The 18,149-nt window shown below is 44.9% G+C and overlaps 1 protein-coding gene across 1 annotated transcript in view; it reads left to right on the top strand.

Annotated features, from left to right (window-relative positions):
- The window catches only part of tmx3b (thioredoxin related transmembrane protein 3b), a 31,162-nt gene that overhangs the window by 1,380 nt on the left and 11,633 nt on the right, over window positions 1–18,149 (top strand). Inside the window, exons 3-5 of the mRNA XM_039666392.2 lie at window positions 8,601–8,640; window positions 8,799–8,922; window positions 10,323–10,368. Of these exons, the coding sequence (XP_039522326.2) occupies window positions 8,601–8,640; window positions 8,799–8,922; window positions 10,323–10,368 (210 nt within the window). The remainder of the gene's footprint in view (window positions 1–8,600; window positions 8,641–8,798; window positions 8,923–10,322; window positions 10,369–18,149) is intronic.

Here is an 18,149-nt window from a genome sequence, read left to right as displayed (position 1 = left end):
TGTGTTCCTCAGTGTGTTCCTCAGTGTGTTCCTTCAGTGTGTTCCTCAGTGTGTTCCTCAGTGTGTTCCTCAGTGTGTTCCTCAGTGTGTTCCTCAGTGTGTTCCTCAGCGTGTTCCTCAGCGTGTTCCTCAGCGTGTTCCTCAGCGTGTTCCTCAGTGTGTTCCTCAGTGTGTTCCTCAGTGTGTTCCTCAGTGTGTTCCTCAGTGTGTTCCTCAGTGTGTTCCTCAGTGTGTTCCTCAGCGTGTTCCTTCAGTGTGTTCCTCAGCGTGTTCCTTCAGTGTGTTCCTCAGCGTGTTCCTTCAGTGTGTTCCTCAGTGTGTTCCTCAGTGTGTTCCTCAGCGTGTTCCTCAGCGTGTTCCTCAGCGTGTTCCTCAGCGTGTTCCTCAGCGTGTTCCTTCAGTGTGTTCCTCAGCGTGTTCCTCAGCGTGTTCCTCAGCGTGTTCCTCAGTGTGTTCCTCAGTGTGTTCCTCAGTGTGTTCCTCAGTGTGTTCCTCAGTGTGTTCCTCAGTGTGTTCCTCAGTGTGTTCCTCAGTGTGTTCCTTCAGTGTGTTCCTCAGTGTGTTCCTCAGTGTGTTCCTCAGTGTGTTCCTTCAGTGTGTTCCTCAGTGTGTTCCTCAGTGTGTTCCTCAGTGTGTTCCTCAGTGTGTTCCTTCAGTGTGTTCCTCAGTGTGTTCCTCAGTGTGTTCCTCAGTGTGTTCCTCAGTGTGTTCCTCAGTGTGTTCCTCAGTGTGTTCCTCAGTGTGTTCCTCAGTGTGTTCCTCAGTGTGTTCCTTCAGTGTGTTCCTTCAGTGTGTTCCTCAGTGTGTTCCTTCAGTGTGTTCCTCAGTGTGTTCCTCCAGTGTGTTCCTCAGTGTGTTCCTCCAGTGTGTTCCTCCAGTGTGTTCCTCAGTGTGTTCCTCAGTGTGTTCCTCAGCGTGTTCCTTCAGTGTGTTCCTCAGTGTGTTCCTCAGTGTGTTCCTCAGCGTGTTCCTTCAGTGTGTTCCTCAGTGTGTTCCTCAGTGTGTTCCTCAGTGTGTTCCTTCAGTGTGTTCCTCAGTGTGTTCCTCAGCGTGTTCCTTCAGTGTGTTCCTCAGCGTGTGTTCCTCAGTGTGTTCCTCAGTGTGTTCCTCAGCGTGTTCCTCAGCGTGTTCCTCAGCGTGTTCCTCAGCGTGTTCCTTCAGCGTGTTCCTCAGCGTGTTCCTCAGTGTGTTCCTCAGTGTGTTCCTCAGCGTGTTCCTTCAGTGTGTTCCTTCAGTGTGTTCCTCAGTGTGTTCCTTCAGTGTGTTCCTCAGTGTGTTCCTTTAGCGTGTTCCTCAGTGTGTTCCTCAGTGTGTTCCTCAGTGTGTTCCTCAGTGTGTTCCTTCCGTGTGTTCCTCAGTGTGTTCCTTAGCGTGTTCCTCAGTGTGTTTCTCAGTGTGTTTCTCAGTGTGTTCCTCAGTGTGTTCCTCAGTGTGTTCCTCAGTGTGTTCCTCAGTGTGTTCCTCAGTGTGTTCCTCAGTGTGTTCCTTTAGCGTGTTCCTCAGTGTGTTCCTCAGTGTGTTCCTCAGTGTGTTCCTCAGCGTGTTCCTTCAGTGTGTTCCTCAGCGTGATCCTCAGCGTGTGTTCCTCAGTGTGTTCCTCAGCGTGTTCCTCAGCGTGTTCCTTCAGTGTGTTCCTCAGCGTGTGTTCCTCAGTGTGTTCCTTCAGTGTGTTCCTCAGTGTGTTCCTCAGCGTGTTCCTTCAGTGTGTTCCTTCAGTGTGTTCCTCAGTGTGTTCCTTCAGTGTGTTCCTCAGTGTGTTCCTTCAGTGTGTTCCTTCAGTGTGTTCCTTCAGTGTGTTCCTTCAGTGTGTTCCTCAGTGTGTTCCTTCAGTGTGTTCCTTCAGTGTGTTCCTTCAGTGTGTTCCTCAGTGTGTTCCTCAGCGTGTTCCTTCAGTGTGTTCCTTCAGTGTGTTCCTCAGTGTGTTCCTTCAGTGTGTTCCTCAGTGTGTTCCTTCAGTGTGTTCCTCAGTGTGTTCCTCAGCATTTTCCTCAGCGTGTTCCTTCAGTGTGTTCCTTCAGTGTGTTCCTCAGTGTGTTCCTCAGCGTGTTCCTCAGCGTGTTCCTCAGTGTGTTCCTCAGCGTGTTCCTCAGCGTGTTCCTCAGCGTGTTCCTTCAGTGTGTTCCTTCAGTGTGTTCCTTCAGTGTGTTCCTCAGCGTGTTCCTTCAGTGTGTTCCTCAGCGTGTTCCTCAGCGTGTTCCTCAGTGTGTTCCTCAGCGTGTTCCTCAGCGTGTTCCTTCAGTGTGTTCCTTCAGTGTGTTCCTTCAGCGTGTTCCTCAGCGTGTTCCTCAGTGTGTTCCTCAGCGTGTTCCTTCAGTGTGTTCCTTCAGTGTGTTCCTTCAGTGTGTTCCTCAGTGTGTTCCTCAGTGTGTTCCTCAGTGTGTTCCTTCAGTGTGTTCCTCAGTGTGTTCCTTCAGTGTGTTCCTCAGTGTGTTCCTTCAGTGTGTTCCTTCAGCGTGTTCCTCAGCGTGTTCCTCAGCGTGTTCCTCAGCGTGTTCCTTCAGTGTGTTCCTCAGCGTGTTCCTCAGCGTGTTCCTCAGTGTGTTCCTCAGTGTGTTCCTCAGTGTGTTCCTCAGTGTGTTCCTCAGTGTGTTCCTCAGTGTGTTCCTCAGTGTGTTCCTCAGTGTGTTCCTCAGTGTGTTCCTTCAGTGTGTTCCTCAGTGTGTTCCTCAGTGTGTTCCTCAGTGTGTTCCTTCAGTGTGTTCCTCAGTGTGTTCCTCAGTGTGTTCCTCAGTGTGTTCCTCAGTGTGTTCCTTCAGTGTGTTCCTCAGTGTGTTCCTCAGTGTGTTCCTCAGTGTGTTCCTCAGTGTGTTCCTCAGTGTGTTCCTCAGTGTGTTCCTCAGTGTGTTCCTTCAGTGTGTTCCTTCAGTGTGTTCCTCAGTGTGTTCCTTCAGTGTGTTCCTCAGTGTGTTCCTCCAGTGTGTTCCTCAGTGTGTTCCTCCAGTGTGTTCCTCCAGTGTGTTCCTCAGTGTGTTCCTCAGTGTGTTCCTCAGCGTGTTCCTTCAGTGTGTTCCTCAGTGTGTTCCTCAGTGTGTTCCTCAGCGTGTTCCTTCAGTGTGTTCCTCAGTGTGTTCCTCAGTGTGTTCCTCAGTGTGTTCCTTCAGTGTGTTCCTCAGTGTGTTCCTCAGCGTGTTCCTTCAGTGTGTTCCTCAGCGTGTGTTCCTCAGTGTGTTCCTCAGTGTGTTCCTCAGTGTGTTCCTCAGCGTGTTCCTCAGCGTGTTCCTCAGCGTGTTCCTTCAGCGTGTTCCTCAGCGTGTTCCTCAGTGTGTTCCTCAGTGTGTTCCTCAGCGTGTTCCTTCAGTGTGTTCCTTCAGTGTGTTCCTCAGTGTGTTCCTCAGTGTGTTCCTCAGCATTTTCCTCAGCGTGTTCCTTCAGTGTGTTCCTCAGTGTGTTCCTCAGCGTGTTCCTCAGCGTGTTCCTCAGTGTGTTCCTCAGCGTGTTCCTCAGCGTGTTCCTCAGCGTGTTCCTTCAGTGTGTTCCTTCAGTGTGTTCCTTCAGTGTGTTCCTCAGCGTGTTCCTTCAGTGTGTTCCTCAGCGTGTTCCTCAGCGTGTTCCTCAGTGTGTTCCTCAGCGTGTTCCTCAGCGTGTTCCTTCAGTGTGTTCCTTCAGTGTGTTCCTTCAGCGTGTTCCTCAGCGTGTTCCTCAGTGTGTTCCTCAGCGTGTTCCTTCAGTGTGTTCCTTCAGTGTGTTCCTTCAGTGTGTTCCTCAGTGTGTTCCTCAGTGTGTTCCTCAGTGTGTTCCTTCAGTGTGTTCCTCAGTGTGTTCCTTCAGTGTGTTCCTCAGTGTGTTCCTTCAGTGTGTTCCTTCAGCGTGTTCCTCAGCGTGTTCCTCAGTGTGTTCCTCAGTGTGTTCCTCAGTGTGTTCCTCAGTGTGTTCCTTCAGTGTGTTCCTCAGTGTGTTCCTTCAGTGTGTTCCTCAGTGTGTTCCTCAGTGTGTTCCTCAGTGTGTTCCTTCAGTGTGTTCCTCAGTGTGTTCCTCAGTGTGTTCCTCAGTGTGTTCCTCAGTGTGTTCCTCAGTGTGTTCCTCAGCGTGTTCCTCAGCGTGTTCCTCAGCGTGTTCCTCAGCGTGTTCCTTCAGTGTGTTCCTCAGTGTGTTCCTCAGTGTGTTCCTCAGTGTGTTCCTTCAGTGTGTTCCTCAGTGTGTTCCTCAGTGTGTTCCTTCAGTGTGTTCCTCAGTGTGTTCCTCAGTGTGTTCCTCAGTGTGTTCCTCAGTGTGTTCCTCAGTGTGTTCCTTCAGTGTGTTCCTCAGTGTGTTCCTCAGTGTGTTCCTCAGTGTGTTCCTCAGTGTGTTCCTCAGTGTGTTCCTCAGCGTGTTCCTCAGCGTGTTCCTCAGCGTGTTCCTCAGCGTGTTCCTTCAGTGTGTTCCTCAGTGTGTTCCTCAGTGTGTTCCTCAGCGTGTTCCTTCAGTGTGTTCCTCAGTGTGTTCCTCAGTGTGTTCCTCAGCGTGTTCCTCAGTGTGTTCCTCAGCGTGTTCCTTCAGTGTGTTCCTTCAGTGTGTTCCTTCAGTGTGTTCCTCAGTGTGTTCCTCAGTGTGTTCCTCAGTGTGTTCCTTCAGTGTGTTCCTCAGTGTGTTCCTTCAGTGTGTTCCTCAGTGTGTTCCTCAGTGTGTTCCTTCAGTGTGTTCCTTCAGTGTGTTCCTCAGTGTGTTCCTCAGTGTGTTCCTTCAGCGTGTTCCTTCAGCGTGTTCCTCAGCGTGTTCCTCAGCGTGTTCCTCAGTGTGTTCCTCAGTGTGTTCCTCAGTGTGTTCCTCAGTGTGTTCCTTCAGTGTGTTCCTCAGTGTGTTCCTTCAGTGTGTTCCTCAGTGTGTTCCTCAGTGTGTTCCTCAGTGTGTTCCTTCAGTGTGTTCCTCAGTGTGTTCCTCAGTGTGTTCCTCAGTGTGTTCCTCAGCGTGTTCCTCAGCGTGTTCCTCAGCGTGTTCCTCAGCGTGTTCCTCAGTGTGTTCCTCAGCGTGTTCCTCAGCGTGTTCCTCAGCGTGTTCCTTCAGTGTGTTCCTCAGTGTGTTCCTCAGCGTGTTCCTCAGCGTGTTCCTTCAGTGTGTTCCTCAGTGTGTTCCTCAGTGTGTTCCTCAGTGTGTTCCTCAGCGTGTTCCTTCAGTGTGTTCCTCAGTGTGTTCCTCAGCGTGTTCCTCAGCGTGTTCCTTCAGTGTGTTCCTCAGTGTGTTCCTCAGTGTGTTCCTCAGTGTGTTCCTCAGCGTGTTCCTCAGTGTGTTCCTCAGTGTGTTCCTCAGCGTGTTCCTCAGCGTGTTCCTTCAGTGTGTTCCTCAGCGTGTTCCTCAGCGTGTTCCTCAGCGTGTTCCTTCAGTGTGTTCCTCAGTGTGTTCCTCAGCGTGTTCCTCAGCGTGTTCCTCAGCGTGTTCCTCAGCGTGTTCCTCAGCGTGTTCCTTCAGTGTGTTCCTCAGTGTGTTCCTCAGTGTGTTCCTCAGTGTGTTCCTCAGTGTGTTCCTTCAGTGTGTTCCTTCAGTGTGTTCCTTTAGTGTGTTCCTCAGTGTGTTCCTCAGTGTGTTCCTTCAGTGTGTTCCTCAGCGTGTTCCTCAGCGTGTTCCTCAGCGTGTTCCTCAGCGTGTTCCTTCAGTGTGTTCCTCAGTGTGTTCCTCAGCGTGTTCCTCAGCGTGTTCCTCAGCGTGTTCCTTCAGTGTGTTCCTCAGCGTGTTCCTCAGCGTGTTCCTCAGCGTGTTCCTCAGCGTGTTCCTCAGTGTGTTCCTCAGTGTGTTCCTCAGCGTGTTCCTCAGTGTGTTCCTCAGTGTGTTCCTCAGCGTGTTCCTCAGCGTGTTCCTCAGCGTGTTCCTCAGCGTGTTCCTTCAGTGTGTTCCTCAGTGTGTTCCTCAGCGTGTTCCTCAGCGTGTTCCTCAGTGTGTTCCTCAGTGTGTTCCTCAGCGTGTTCCTCAGCGTGTTCCTCAGCGTGTTCCTCAGTGTGTTCCTCAGCGTGTTCCTCAGCGTGTTCCTCAGCGTGTTCCTCAGCGTGTTCCTCAGCGTGTTCCTCAGCGTGTTCCTTCAGTGTGTTCCTCAGCGTGTTCCTCAGCGTGTTCCTCAGCGTGTTCCTTCAGTGTGTTCCTCAGTGTGTTCCTCAGCGTGTTCCTCAGCGTGTTCCTCAGTGTGTTCCTCAGTGTGTTCCTCAGTGTGTTCCTCAGTGTGTTCCTTCAGTGTGTTCCTCAGCGTGTTCCTTCAGTGTGTTCCTCAGTGTGTTCCTTCAGTGTGTTCCTCAGTGTGTTCCTCAGTGTGTTCCTCAGTGTGTTCCTCAGCGTGTTCCTTCAGTGTGTTCCTCAGCGTGTTCCTCAGCGTGTTCCTCAGCGTGTTCCTTCAGTGTGTTCCTCAGTGTGTTCCTCAGCGTGTTCCTCAGTGTGTTCCTCAGCGTGTTCCTCAGCGTGTTCCTTCAGTGTGTTCCTCAGTGTGTTCCTCAGCGTGTTCCTCAGTGTGTTCCTCAGTGTGTTCCTCAGCGTGTTCCTCAGTGTGTTCCTCAGCGTGTTCCTCAGCGTGTTCCTCAGCGTGTTCCTCAGCGTGTTCCTCAGCGTGTTCCTTCAGTGTGTTCCTCAGCGTGTTCCTCAGCGTGTTCCTCAGCGTGTTCCTTCAGTGTGTTCCTCAGTGTGTTCCTCAGCGTGTTCCTCAGTGTGTTCCTCAGTGTGTTCCTCAGTGTGTTCCTCAGCGTGTTCCTCAGTGTGTTCCTCAGTGTGTTCCTCAGTGTGTTCCTCAGTGTGTTCCTCAGCGTGTTCCTCAGCGTGTTCCTCAGCGTGTTCCTCAGTGTGTTCCTCAGTGTGTTCCTCAGCGTGTTCCTCAGCGTGTTCCTCAGCGTGTTCCTCAGTGTGTTCCTCAGTGTGTTCCTCAGTGTGTTCCTCAGTGTGTTCCTCAGTGTGTTCCTTCAGTGTGTTCCTTCAGTGTGTTCCTTTAGTGTGTTCCTCAGTGTGTTCCTCAGTGTGTTCCTTCAGTGTGTTCCTCAGCGTGTTCCTCAGCGTGTTCCTCAGCGTGTTCCTCAGCGTGTTCCTTCAGTGTGTTCCTCAGTGTGTTCCTCAGCGTGTTCCTCAGCGTGTTCCTCAGCGTGTTCCTTCAGTGTGTTCCTCAGTGTGTTCCTCAGCGTGTTCCTCAGCGTGTTCCTCAGCGTGTTCCTCAGTGTGTTCCTCAGTGTGTTCCTCAGTGTGTTCCTCAGCGTGTTCCTCAGTGTGTTCCTCAGTGTGTTCCTCAGCGTGTTCCTCAGCGTGTTCCTCAGCGTGTTCCTTCAGTGTGTTCCTCAGTGTGTTCCTCAGCGTGTTCCTCAGCGTGTTCCTCAGTGTGTTCCTCAGTGTGTTCCTCAGCGTGTTCCTCAGCGTGTTCCTCAGCGTGTTCCTCAGTGTGTTCCTCAGCGTGTTCCTCAGCGTGTTCCTCAGCGTGTTCCTCAGTGTGTTCCTCAGCGTGTTCCTCAGCGTGTTCCTCAGCGTGTTCCTCAGCGTGTTCCTCAGCGTGTTCCTTCAGTGTGTTCCTCAGCGTGTTCCTCAGCGTGTTCCTCAGCGTGTTCCTTCAGTGTTTTCCTCAGTGTGTTCCTCAGCGTGTTCCTCAGCGTGTTCCTCAGTGTGTTCCTCAGTGTGTTCCTCAGTGTGTTCCTCAGTGTGTTCCTTCAGTGTGTTCCTCAGCGTGTTCCTTCAGTGTGTTCCTCAGTGTGTTCCTTCAGTGTGTTCCTCAGTGTGTTCCTCAGTGTGTTCCTCAGCGTGTTCCTTCAGTGTGTTCCTCAGCGTGTTCCTCAGCGTGTTCCTCAGCGTGTTCCTTCAGTGTGTTCCTCAGTGTGTTCCTCAGCGTGTTCCTCAGTGTGTTCCTCAGCGTGTTCCTCAGCGTGTTCCTTCAGTGTGTTCCTCAGTGTGTTCCTCAGCGTATTCCTCAGTGTGTTCCTCAGTGTGTTCCTCAGCGTGTTCCTCAGTGTGTTCCTCAGCGTGTTCCTCAGCGTGTTCCTCAGCGTGTTCCTCAGCGTGTTCCTCAGCGTGTTCCTTCAGTGTGTTCCTCAGCGTGTTCCTCAGCGTGTTCCTCAGCGTGTTCCTTCAGTGTGTTCCTCAGTGTGTTCCTCAGCGTGTTCCTCAGTGTGTTCCTCAGTGTGTTCCTCAGCGTGTTCCTCAGCGTGTTCCTCAGTGTGTTCCTCAGCGTGTTCCTCAGCGTGTTCCTCAGCGTGTTCCTCAGCGTGTTCCTCAGCGTGTTCCTCAGCGTGTTCCTCAGTGTGTTCCTCAGCGTGTTCCTCAGCGTGTTCCTCAGCGTGTTCCTCAGCGTGTTCCTCAGTGTGTTCCTCAGCGTGTTCCTCAGCGTGTTCCTCAGTGTGTTCCTCAGTGTGTTCCTTCAGTGTGTTCCTCAGTGTGTTCCTCAGTGTGTTCCTCAGCGTGTTCCTCAGCGTGTTCCTCAGTGTGTTCCTCAGTGTGTTCCTCAGTGTGTTCCTTCAGTGTGTTCCTCAGTGTGTTCCTCAGTGTGTTCCTCAGTGTGTTCCTCAGTGTGTTCCTCAGTGTGTTCCTCAGTGTGTTCCTCAGTGTGTTCCTCAGTGTGTTCCTTCAGTGTGTTCCTCAGTGTGTTCCTCAGATCAGTGTTTAAGGCGGTAAACGAAGCGTTACAGTCGGACTGCTGTTAGTGTCTTCAGTAAATGTAGATCTTGTGTTTCCCGCAGGTTTAAGGAGAACCGAATGGACGACGTCTGGCTGGTGGACGTGAGTGATGTGACCCTTCTTGCAGATGATTTTACTGTATTGTGTGTTAGCTGTGTGTTGTGCTGTAGTTTTTATGTGGTGTGTGTGTGTTTGAGCTGTGTATTGTGCTTTAGTTCTATACCCCGTGGTGTGTGTGTGTGTCTGATGTGTGTGTGTAGTTCTATGCCCCATGGTGTGGGTACTGTAAGAAGTTGGAGCCGGTCTGGCAGGAGGTCGGAGCAGAACTCGCACACTCCGGGTCGCCGGTGCGAGTCGGGAAGATGGACGCCACTGCATACTCAGGTGATTGATCGCACACAGACACACACACACACACAAACACACACTAGTGTCGTCATTAGTGGTTTCCACACAAGACTGCGAGTGAATGTTAGTTTTTCTTGCGTAGCTCGACTTGTCACTCAGACTCAGTCCTGTCGTCACAGAAACTCAAGCTCAGGAACGCCTGGAGATCAGATTCATTTTAGTTGAAGTGTTTGACCTTAAACAGGAATAGGTTTAGAGTTGGGACAAAGGCGATATATCACCACAGAATTAAATAACAGTGTTCCTCATTCAAGTCCCCGTCAAATCATAACTGAACCTATTTACTTTGTTAGCACATATTACTAGTCTTGTGGTGAACAATTAACCCGTGCAAGTAAATATATATATATATATATAAAAAAATTTTACCATGGTAATCTTTAATCAAAATCTGAGAAGTTACATCCGGTCTGGAATGGTGGGAACGCTTAACCACTCCCCTCAAACCGTTGGTCTGCTACGAGCGAGAGATGGAGAGGAGGAGCGCTGGAGTAAAACCCTTCTGTTCAATACTCCGTTTCACTTGGAAATACGTCACAGCACCGGAGAAAAGTCGTCTGCAACTTCCGGTTCACGGGGACTTTAAGTTTCTGAAAACAATTTAACAGTTCATAATAAAACCGAAGAACAAGAAGCATTATAAAACATTTATTTCCAATCCTTGATTCTGATTGGTCATTAACTGTGTTTTATTCACGATAAAAACGGCTATGTACTGTATCACTACACAACTCCGCTAGCAACCGCTCTTGGCAACTTGACGAACACGTGTTTAATCTATTGCTATTCTTCATCGTATTGTGAGAGATGGAGTGAGCGGGTGTACTTAGTAGACAGCGTTTCCCTTCAGGTCAGTCCTACATTCATAATATACTCAATCTGTTGGAATGTGTGTCCATCTAATGGCGAAATAATGCCGTTTACGACCAGGGACTATTTTATCCAGCGGAAGGAAGGCTTTTAGTGATTTTACTTCATTAAAGTTGCATAGATGCATATATTTCGGCTTTAATATCTAGTACCTAGTACCTCATTGCTTGCTTATGAATATGAATACAACTGAAGAAAGATCCTAATGAACTAACCCTAACTTAACAGCGGGACTGAGACTGAAGAGAAAACATTTCAGCATAAAGCTGCAACAACACAATGATAAAACTGAAGATCTAAATACTGTCGAATCCTCTTTTCACCCACAGTTTACATTCACTTAGACGTAACTGCATGTTTTTAACTCGATATGGATCAGGCAGCAGAACACATAAGAGGAGAACACAGATAATATGAAATCCCAATGAAATGTTGACAGGTGCTGTTTACATGTTAATAACAGTTCTTGCTGTGTCATGTGACTGGTGGTTGATGTGTTGATGCAGGAATGGCCTCAGAGTTCGGCGTGCGAGGATATCCCACCATTAAACTGTGAGTCTTTCCCCAACATTATTAACATTTTAAAGTCTCTGTGTTCAAAGTTGAAGAGTTTGGCATCTAACTGATCTAAAAGGGAACATGATATCTTAAGACATAATAGTAACTGATACAGTATACAGTGTGTGTTCAGATTATAATGACTGTGTCGGCTTTTCGATGCCGACCTTGGATTCAGGAAACGGTGATTAATTATTTTGCACGCACTTCACTCCAAACGCAGTCTTTAATTCAAAAGTTTTATTTCTAACACATTTCTAAATTAAGTTTATAACTTCAACAAACGAAAAATCCAAACCAAGTTAGCGAAGTGGTCAAAAAACTGTGAAAAACCACCCTTTCCAAAACCAAACATCTGTTCTTTCATGTCACTTCCCCTTCCGCCCACACACAATAACATATCTCTCCTCCTCACCCGACAGGTGCCTGATAAATAAATAAATAAATACATAAATACAAATATAAATATACCAAATAATAATAATAATAATAATAATAATATTAATAAACAAATACATGAATTATATTAAATAAACTCCAATGAAATACTTATAGAAAAACGGCTACAACATTCCAGCCCCTAATTCTTGGTTTCCAAAATTACAAAAAATATTTCAGTAGCCGTACCAGACATAAAGAACATTTCACATTTCAAGTCCATATTGTTGATGGGATTAAATTGTCCAAAAAAGGTCCTTTAAATGTTCAAAAGGTTCTTTCAAAAGGTCTTCACAAAAATAGGTGTTATGCACGTGTATGGTGTGTATGTAGATTTATCAGTATATATGAGTCAGTATAAGTGTAGAGTCAAAAGTTGGAGTCAAACATCTGACTCTAGAGTTCAGCAAGCTGCTTCCATTAACAGACATAGCTTATTGATAGGTCTTTCTAGTTCACTTGTTTGAGTCTTCAAGTGTACACGACGAACAAATCCTTTGGAATCAGCCAACGTTTTTATAATGCGCCCCAGTGGCCAAGAGTTTCTAGGTGCCGTTTCATCAACTACAAGCACGAGATCTCCGATGCTGAAGTTTCGACGTGGTTTATTCCATTTCTGGCGTTGCTGCATTATAGGAAGGTATTCTTTCACCCATCTCTTCCAAAATAAGTCAGCTAAGTATTGAACTTGTTTCCAGCGTCTTCGAATATACAAGTCTTCTTTCTTAAACAAACCAGATGGTAAAACCGGTTTTGCTTTAAGCTGTATGATGTGATTGGGTGTCAACGCTTCAAGGTCTTCTGGATCATCTGAAGATGGAGTGATCGGACGGTCATTCAGTATTGCTTCTATTTCACATAAAACAGTGTGCAATGCTTCATCGTCCAGCATCTGTTGTTTCACTACTGAGTAAAGCACTTTCTTGACTTGCTGGATTAAGCGCTCCCAAACACCGCCATGATGGGCACCATGAGGGGGGTTAAAAGTCCATTTTATGCCGCTGTTGCTAATTGATTTTTGAATCTTACTTTGATTTAACTCTTTCAAAGCATTTTTTAGTTCCCGATTTGCACTGACAAAATTGGTACCATTGTCTGAGCGAATTTCCTTCACTTGCCCTCTTCGACATAAGAATCTTCTGATCGCATTAATACAAGAGTCTGTATCCATAGTATGGGCCATTTCAAGGTGAACTGCTCGGCATGTCAAACATGTAAATATAACACCATACCTTTTAACAGTGCCCCTTCCTCGCTTGGTTTCGATAGGGCCGAAATAATCCATACCAACGTATGTAAATGGAGGATGGTCCACTGAAACTCTGTCAGCAGGTAGATCGGACATTTTTTGTTCACCTGGCCTTTGTCCCTTTCGCTGACAAATCACACATTCTTTGATAATTTTCCTAGAAGCGGAGTTAGCATGAGGAATCCAGTAATGCCGACGAAGAGTTGAAAGCATGTGGTTTCTTCCTCTATGCCCTACTTTTTCATGTACATGTCGTAGAATGAGTTTTGAAACATGGCATGATTTTGGTAAAAGGATAGGATGTTTGATCTCTTCTGGCAAAGCTGACTTGCTTAACCTGCCACCCACTCTCAACAACCCTTCAACAATCTCTGGGTCCAGCTTATACAAATGACTGGATCTTTTTTGAATGCCTCTTTTTAAAGCAGAAATTTCTTCATTGAAATGTTCTTTCTGCACAAACGATACAAATACAAATATAAATATACCAAATAATAATAATAATAATAATAATAATAATATTAATAAACAAATACATGAATTATATTAAATAAACTCCAATGAAATACTTATAGAAAAACGGCTACAACAATGACTGACGCTGATACACTGATACAGTATACAGTGCGTGTTCAGATTATAATGACTGACGCTGTCTACACTGATACAGTATACAGTGTGTGTTCAGATTATAATGACTGACGCTGTCTACACTGATACAGTATACAGTGCGTGTTCAGATTATAATGACTGATGCTGTCTACACTGATACAGTATACAGTGTGTGTTCAGATTATAATGACTGACGCTGTCTACACTGATACAGTATACAGTGTGTGTTCAGATTATAATGACTGACGCTGTCTACACTGATACAGTATACAGTGCGTGTTCAGATTATAATGACTGACGCTGTCTACACTGATACAGTATACAGTGCGTGTTCAGATTATAATGACTGATGCTGTCTACACTGATACAGTATACAGTGCGTGTTCAGATTATAATGACTGACGCTGTCTACACTGATACAGTATACAGTGCGTGTTCAGATTATAATGACTGATGCTGTCTACACTGATACAGTATACAGTGCGTGTTCAGATTATAATGACTGACGCTGTCTACACTGATACAGTATACAGTGCGTGTTCAGATTATAATGACTGATGCTGTCTACACTGATACAGTATACAGTGTGTGTTCAGATTATAATGACTGATGCTGTCTACACTGATACAGTATACAGTGCGTGTTCAGATTATAATGACTGATGCTGTCTACACTGATACAGTATACAGTGCGTGTTCAGATTATAATGACTGACGCTGTCTACACTGATACAGTATACAGTGCGTGTTCAGATTATAATGACTGACGCTGTCTACACTGATACAGTATACAGTGTGTGTTCAGATTATAATGACTGATGCTGTCTACACTGATACAGTATACAGTGCGTGTTCAGATTATAATGACTGACGCTGTCTACACTGATACAGTATACAGTGTGTGTTCAGATTATGATGACTGATGCTGTCTACACTGATACAGTATACAGTGCGTGTTCAGATTATAATGACTGACGCTGTCTACACTGATACAGTATACAGTGTGTGTTCAGATTATAATGACTGACGCTGATACACTGATACAGTATACAGTGCGTGTTCAGATTATAATGACTGACGCTGTCTACACTGATACAGTATACAGTGTGTGTTCAGATTATAATGACTGACGCTGTCTACACTGATACAGTATACAGTGCGTGTTCAGATTATAATGACTGACGCTGTCTACACTGATACAGTATACAGTGCGTGTTCAGATTATAATGACTGACGCTGTCTACACTGATACAGTATACAGTGTGTGTTCAGATTATAATGACTGATGCTGTCTACACTGATACAGTATACAGTGCGTGTTCAGATTATAATGACTGATGCTGTCTACACTGATACAGTATACAGTGCGTGTTCAGATTATAATGACTGATGCGGTCTACACTGATACAGTATACAGTGTGTGTTCAGATTATAATGACTGATGCTGTCTACACTGATACAGTATACAGTGCGTGTTCAGATTATAATGACTGATGCTGTCTACACTGATACAGTATACAGTGTGTGTTCAGATTATAATGACTGATGCTGTCTACACTGATACAGTATACAGTGCGTGTTCAGATTATAATGACTGACGCTGTCTACACTGATACAGTATACAGTGTGTGTTCAGATTATAATGACTGATGCTGTCTACACTGATACAGTATACAGTGCGTGTTCAGATTATAATGACTGATGCTGTCTACACTGATACAGTATACAGTGTGTGTTCAGATTATAATGACTGATGCTGTCTACACTGATACAGTATACAGTGCGTGTTCAGATTATAGTGACTGATGCTGTCTACACTGATACAGTATACAGTGTGTGTTCAGATTATAATGACTGATGCTGTCTACACTGATACAGTATACAGTGCGTGTTCAGATTATAGTGACTGATGCTGTCTACACTGATACAGTATACAGTGCGTGTTCAGATTATAATGACTGATGCTGTCTACACTGATACAGTATACAGTGCGTGTTCAGATTATAATGACTGACGCTGTCTACACTGATACAGTATACAGTGCGTGTTCAGATTATAATGACTGACGCTGTCTACACTGATACAGTATACAGTGTGTGTTCAGATTATAATGACTGATGCTGTCTACACTGATACAGTATACAGTGCGTGTTCAGATTATAATGACTGATGCTGTCTACACTGATACAGTATACAGTGCGTGTTCAGATTATAATGACTGACGCTGTCTACACTGATACAGTATACAGTGCGTGTTCAGATTATAATGACTGATGCTGTCTACACTGATACAGTATACAGTGTGTGTTCAGATTATAATGACTGACGCTGTCTACACTGATACAGTATACAGTGCGTGTTCAGATTATAATGACTGACGCTGTCTACACTGATACAGTATACAGTGCGTGTTCAGATTATAATGACTGACGCTGTCTACACTGATACAGTATACAGTGCGTGTTCAGATTATAATGACTGATGCTGTCTACACTGATACAGTATACAGTGCTTGTTCAGATTATAATGACTGATGCTGTCTACACTGATACAGTATACAGTGTGTGTTCAGATTATAATGACTGATGCTGTCTACACTGATACAGTATACAGTGCGTGTTCAGATTATAATGACTGACGCTGTCTACACTGATACAGTATACAGTGCGTGTTCAGATTATAGTGACTGATGCTGTCTACACTGATACAGTATACAGTGTGTGTTCAGATTACAGTGACTGATGCTGTCTACACTGATACAGTATACAGTGCGTGTTCAGATTATAATGACTGATGCTGTCTACACTGATACAGTATACAGTGCGTGTTCAGATTATAATGACTGACGCTGTCTACACTGATACAGTATACAGTGTGTGTTCAGATTATAATGACTGACGCTGATACACTGATACAGTATACAGTGTGTGTTCAGATTATAATGACTGACGCTGTCTACACTGATACAGTATACAGTGTGTGTTCAGATTATAATGACTGACGCTGTCTACACTGATACAGTATACAGTGCGTGTTCAGATTATAATGACTGACGCTGATACACTGATACAGTATACAGTGTGTGTTCAGATTATAATGACTGACGCTGTCTACACTGATACAGTATACAGTGCATGTTCAGATTATAATGACTGATGCTGTCTACACCGATACAGTATGCAGTGTGTGTTCAGATTATAATGACTGATGCTGTCTACACTGATACAGTATACAGTGTGTGTTCAGATTATAATGACTGATGCTGTCTACACTGATACAGTATACAGTGTGTGTTCAGATTATAATGACTGACGCTGATACACTGATCCAGTATACAGTGTGTGTTCAGATTATAATGACTGACGCTGATACACTGATCCAGTATACAGTGTGTGTTCAGATTATAATGACTGACGCTGATACACTGATCCAGTATACAGTGTGTGTTCAGATTATAATGACTGACGCTGATACACTGATCCAGTATACAGTGTGTGTTCAGATTATAATGACTGACGCTGTCTACACCGATACAGTATGCAGTGTGTGTTCAGATTATAATGACTGACGCTGATACAGTATACAGTGTGTGTTCAGATTATAATGACTGATGCTGTCTACACCGATACAGTATGCAGTGTGTGTTCAGATTATAATGACTGATGCTGTCTACACTGATACAGTATACAGTGTGTGTTCAGATTATAATGACTGACGCTGTCTACACTGATACAGTATACAGTGTGTGTTCAGATTATAATGACTGATGCTGTCTACACTGATACAGTATACAGTGTGTGTTCAGATTATAATGACTGACGCTGATACACTGATACAGTATACAGTGTGTGTTCAGATTATAATGACTGACACTATCTACACTGATACAGTATACAGTGTGTGTTCAGATTATAATGACTGACGCTGATACACTGATACAGTATACAGTGCGTGTTCAGATTATAATGACTGACGCTGTCTACACTGATACAGTATACAGTGTGTGTTCAGATTATAATGACTGATGCTGTCTACACTGATACAGTATACAGTGCGTGTTCAGATTATAATGACTGACGCTGTCTACACCGATACAGTATACACTGTGTGTTCAGATTATAATGACTGACGCTGTCTACACTGATACAGTATACAGTGTGTGTTCAGATTATAATGACTGATGCTGTCTACACTGATACAGTATACAGTGTGTGTTCAGATTATAATGACTGACACTATCTACACTGATACAGTATACAGTGTGTGTTCAGATTATAATGACTGACGCTGATACACTGATACAGTATACAGTGCGTGTTCAGATTATAATGACTGACGCTGTCTACACTGATACAGTATACAGTGTGTGTTCAGATTATAATGACTGATGCTGTCTACACTGATACAGTATACAGTGTGTGTTCAGATTATAATGACTGATGCTGTCTACACTGATACAGTATACAGTGTGTGTTCAGATTATAATGACTGACACTATCTACACTGATACAGTATACAGTGCGTGTTCAGATTATAATGACTGATGCTGTCTACACTGATACAGTATACACTGTGTGTTCAGATTATAATGACTGACGCTGTCTACACACTGATACAGTATACAGTGTGTGTTCAGATTATAATGACTGACGCTGTCTACACTGATACAGTATACAGTGTGTGTTCAGATTATAATGACTGATGCTGTCTACACTGATACAGTATACAGTGCGTGTTCAGATTATAATGACTGACGCTGATACACTGATACAGTATACAGTGTGTGTTCAGATTATAATGACTGACGCTGTCTACACTGATACAGTATACAGTGTGTGTTCAGATTATAATGACTGATGCTGTCTACACTGATACAGTATACAGTGTGTGTTCAGATTATAATGACTGACGCTGATACACTGATACAGTATAGATTGTGTCTACAAAAAAAAAATCAGATAACAAGTGTACCTAATTGATGGGCAACTAGGTGACTATAGAAACCCATCCCTATACATTGTCTACACCTTACTATGCTGCCGTTTATCGTTTCTTTATATAAATCAGTGTTTGTCAGATGATGAAGTCATATTAGCATCCATTACATCAGTTGGACGGATATTGTTTATTGTTAAAGCTTGAAGCTGGTGACTTTCACTGCCATTAAATGGTTGAGCTGGTATCTGTGTTTCTCTGTATGGAGTCGGGGTTGTCGCTCTTTCCCGTAGGATTCTGGGATCAGGGGAGGCAGGTGTTGATGAGACTCCCCCTGAGGCTAATGCTTTGCCTAATGAAGGACAAAATCTCTCCCCCAAGAAAACGGCATCAAAATACATGTTTATCATTATATGTGTTCAATTCAATTGTTATATTATTGGTTTTATTGGCACCCTGGGGTTTCGTTATTATATCTCTCAATCATAACGCTCCATCCAGCAGCTAAACATTTAGGATTCATATAAAGCACAGGTCTGTCA

This window comes from Pimephales promelas, chromosome 22 (assembly GCF_988280905.1).
Source record: "Pimephales promelas chromosome 22, fPimPro1.hap1.1, whole genome shotgun sequence".
NCBI classification, from domain to species: Eukaryota; Metazoa; Chordata; class Actinopteri; order Cypriniformes; family Leuciscidae; genus Pimephales; species Pimephales promelas.
The sequence above is the reverse complement of the archived record's forward strand: the minus strand, read 5'-3'. Positions and strand labels throughout refer to the sequence as shown.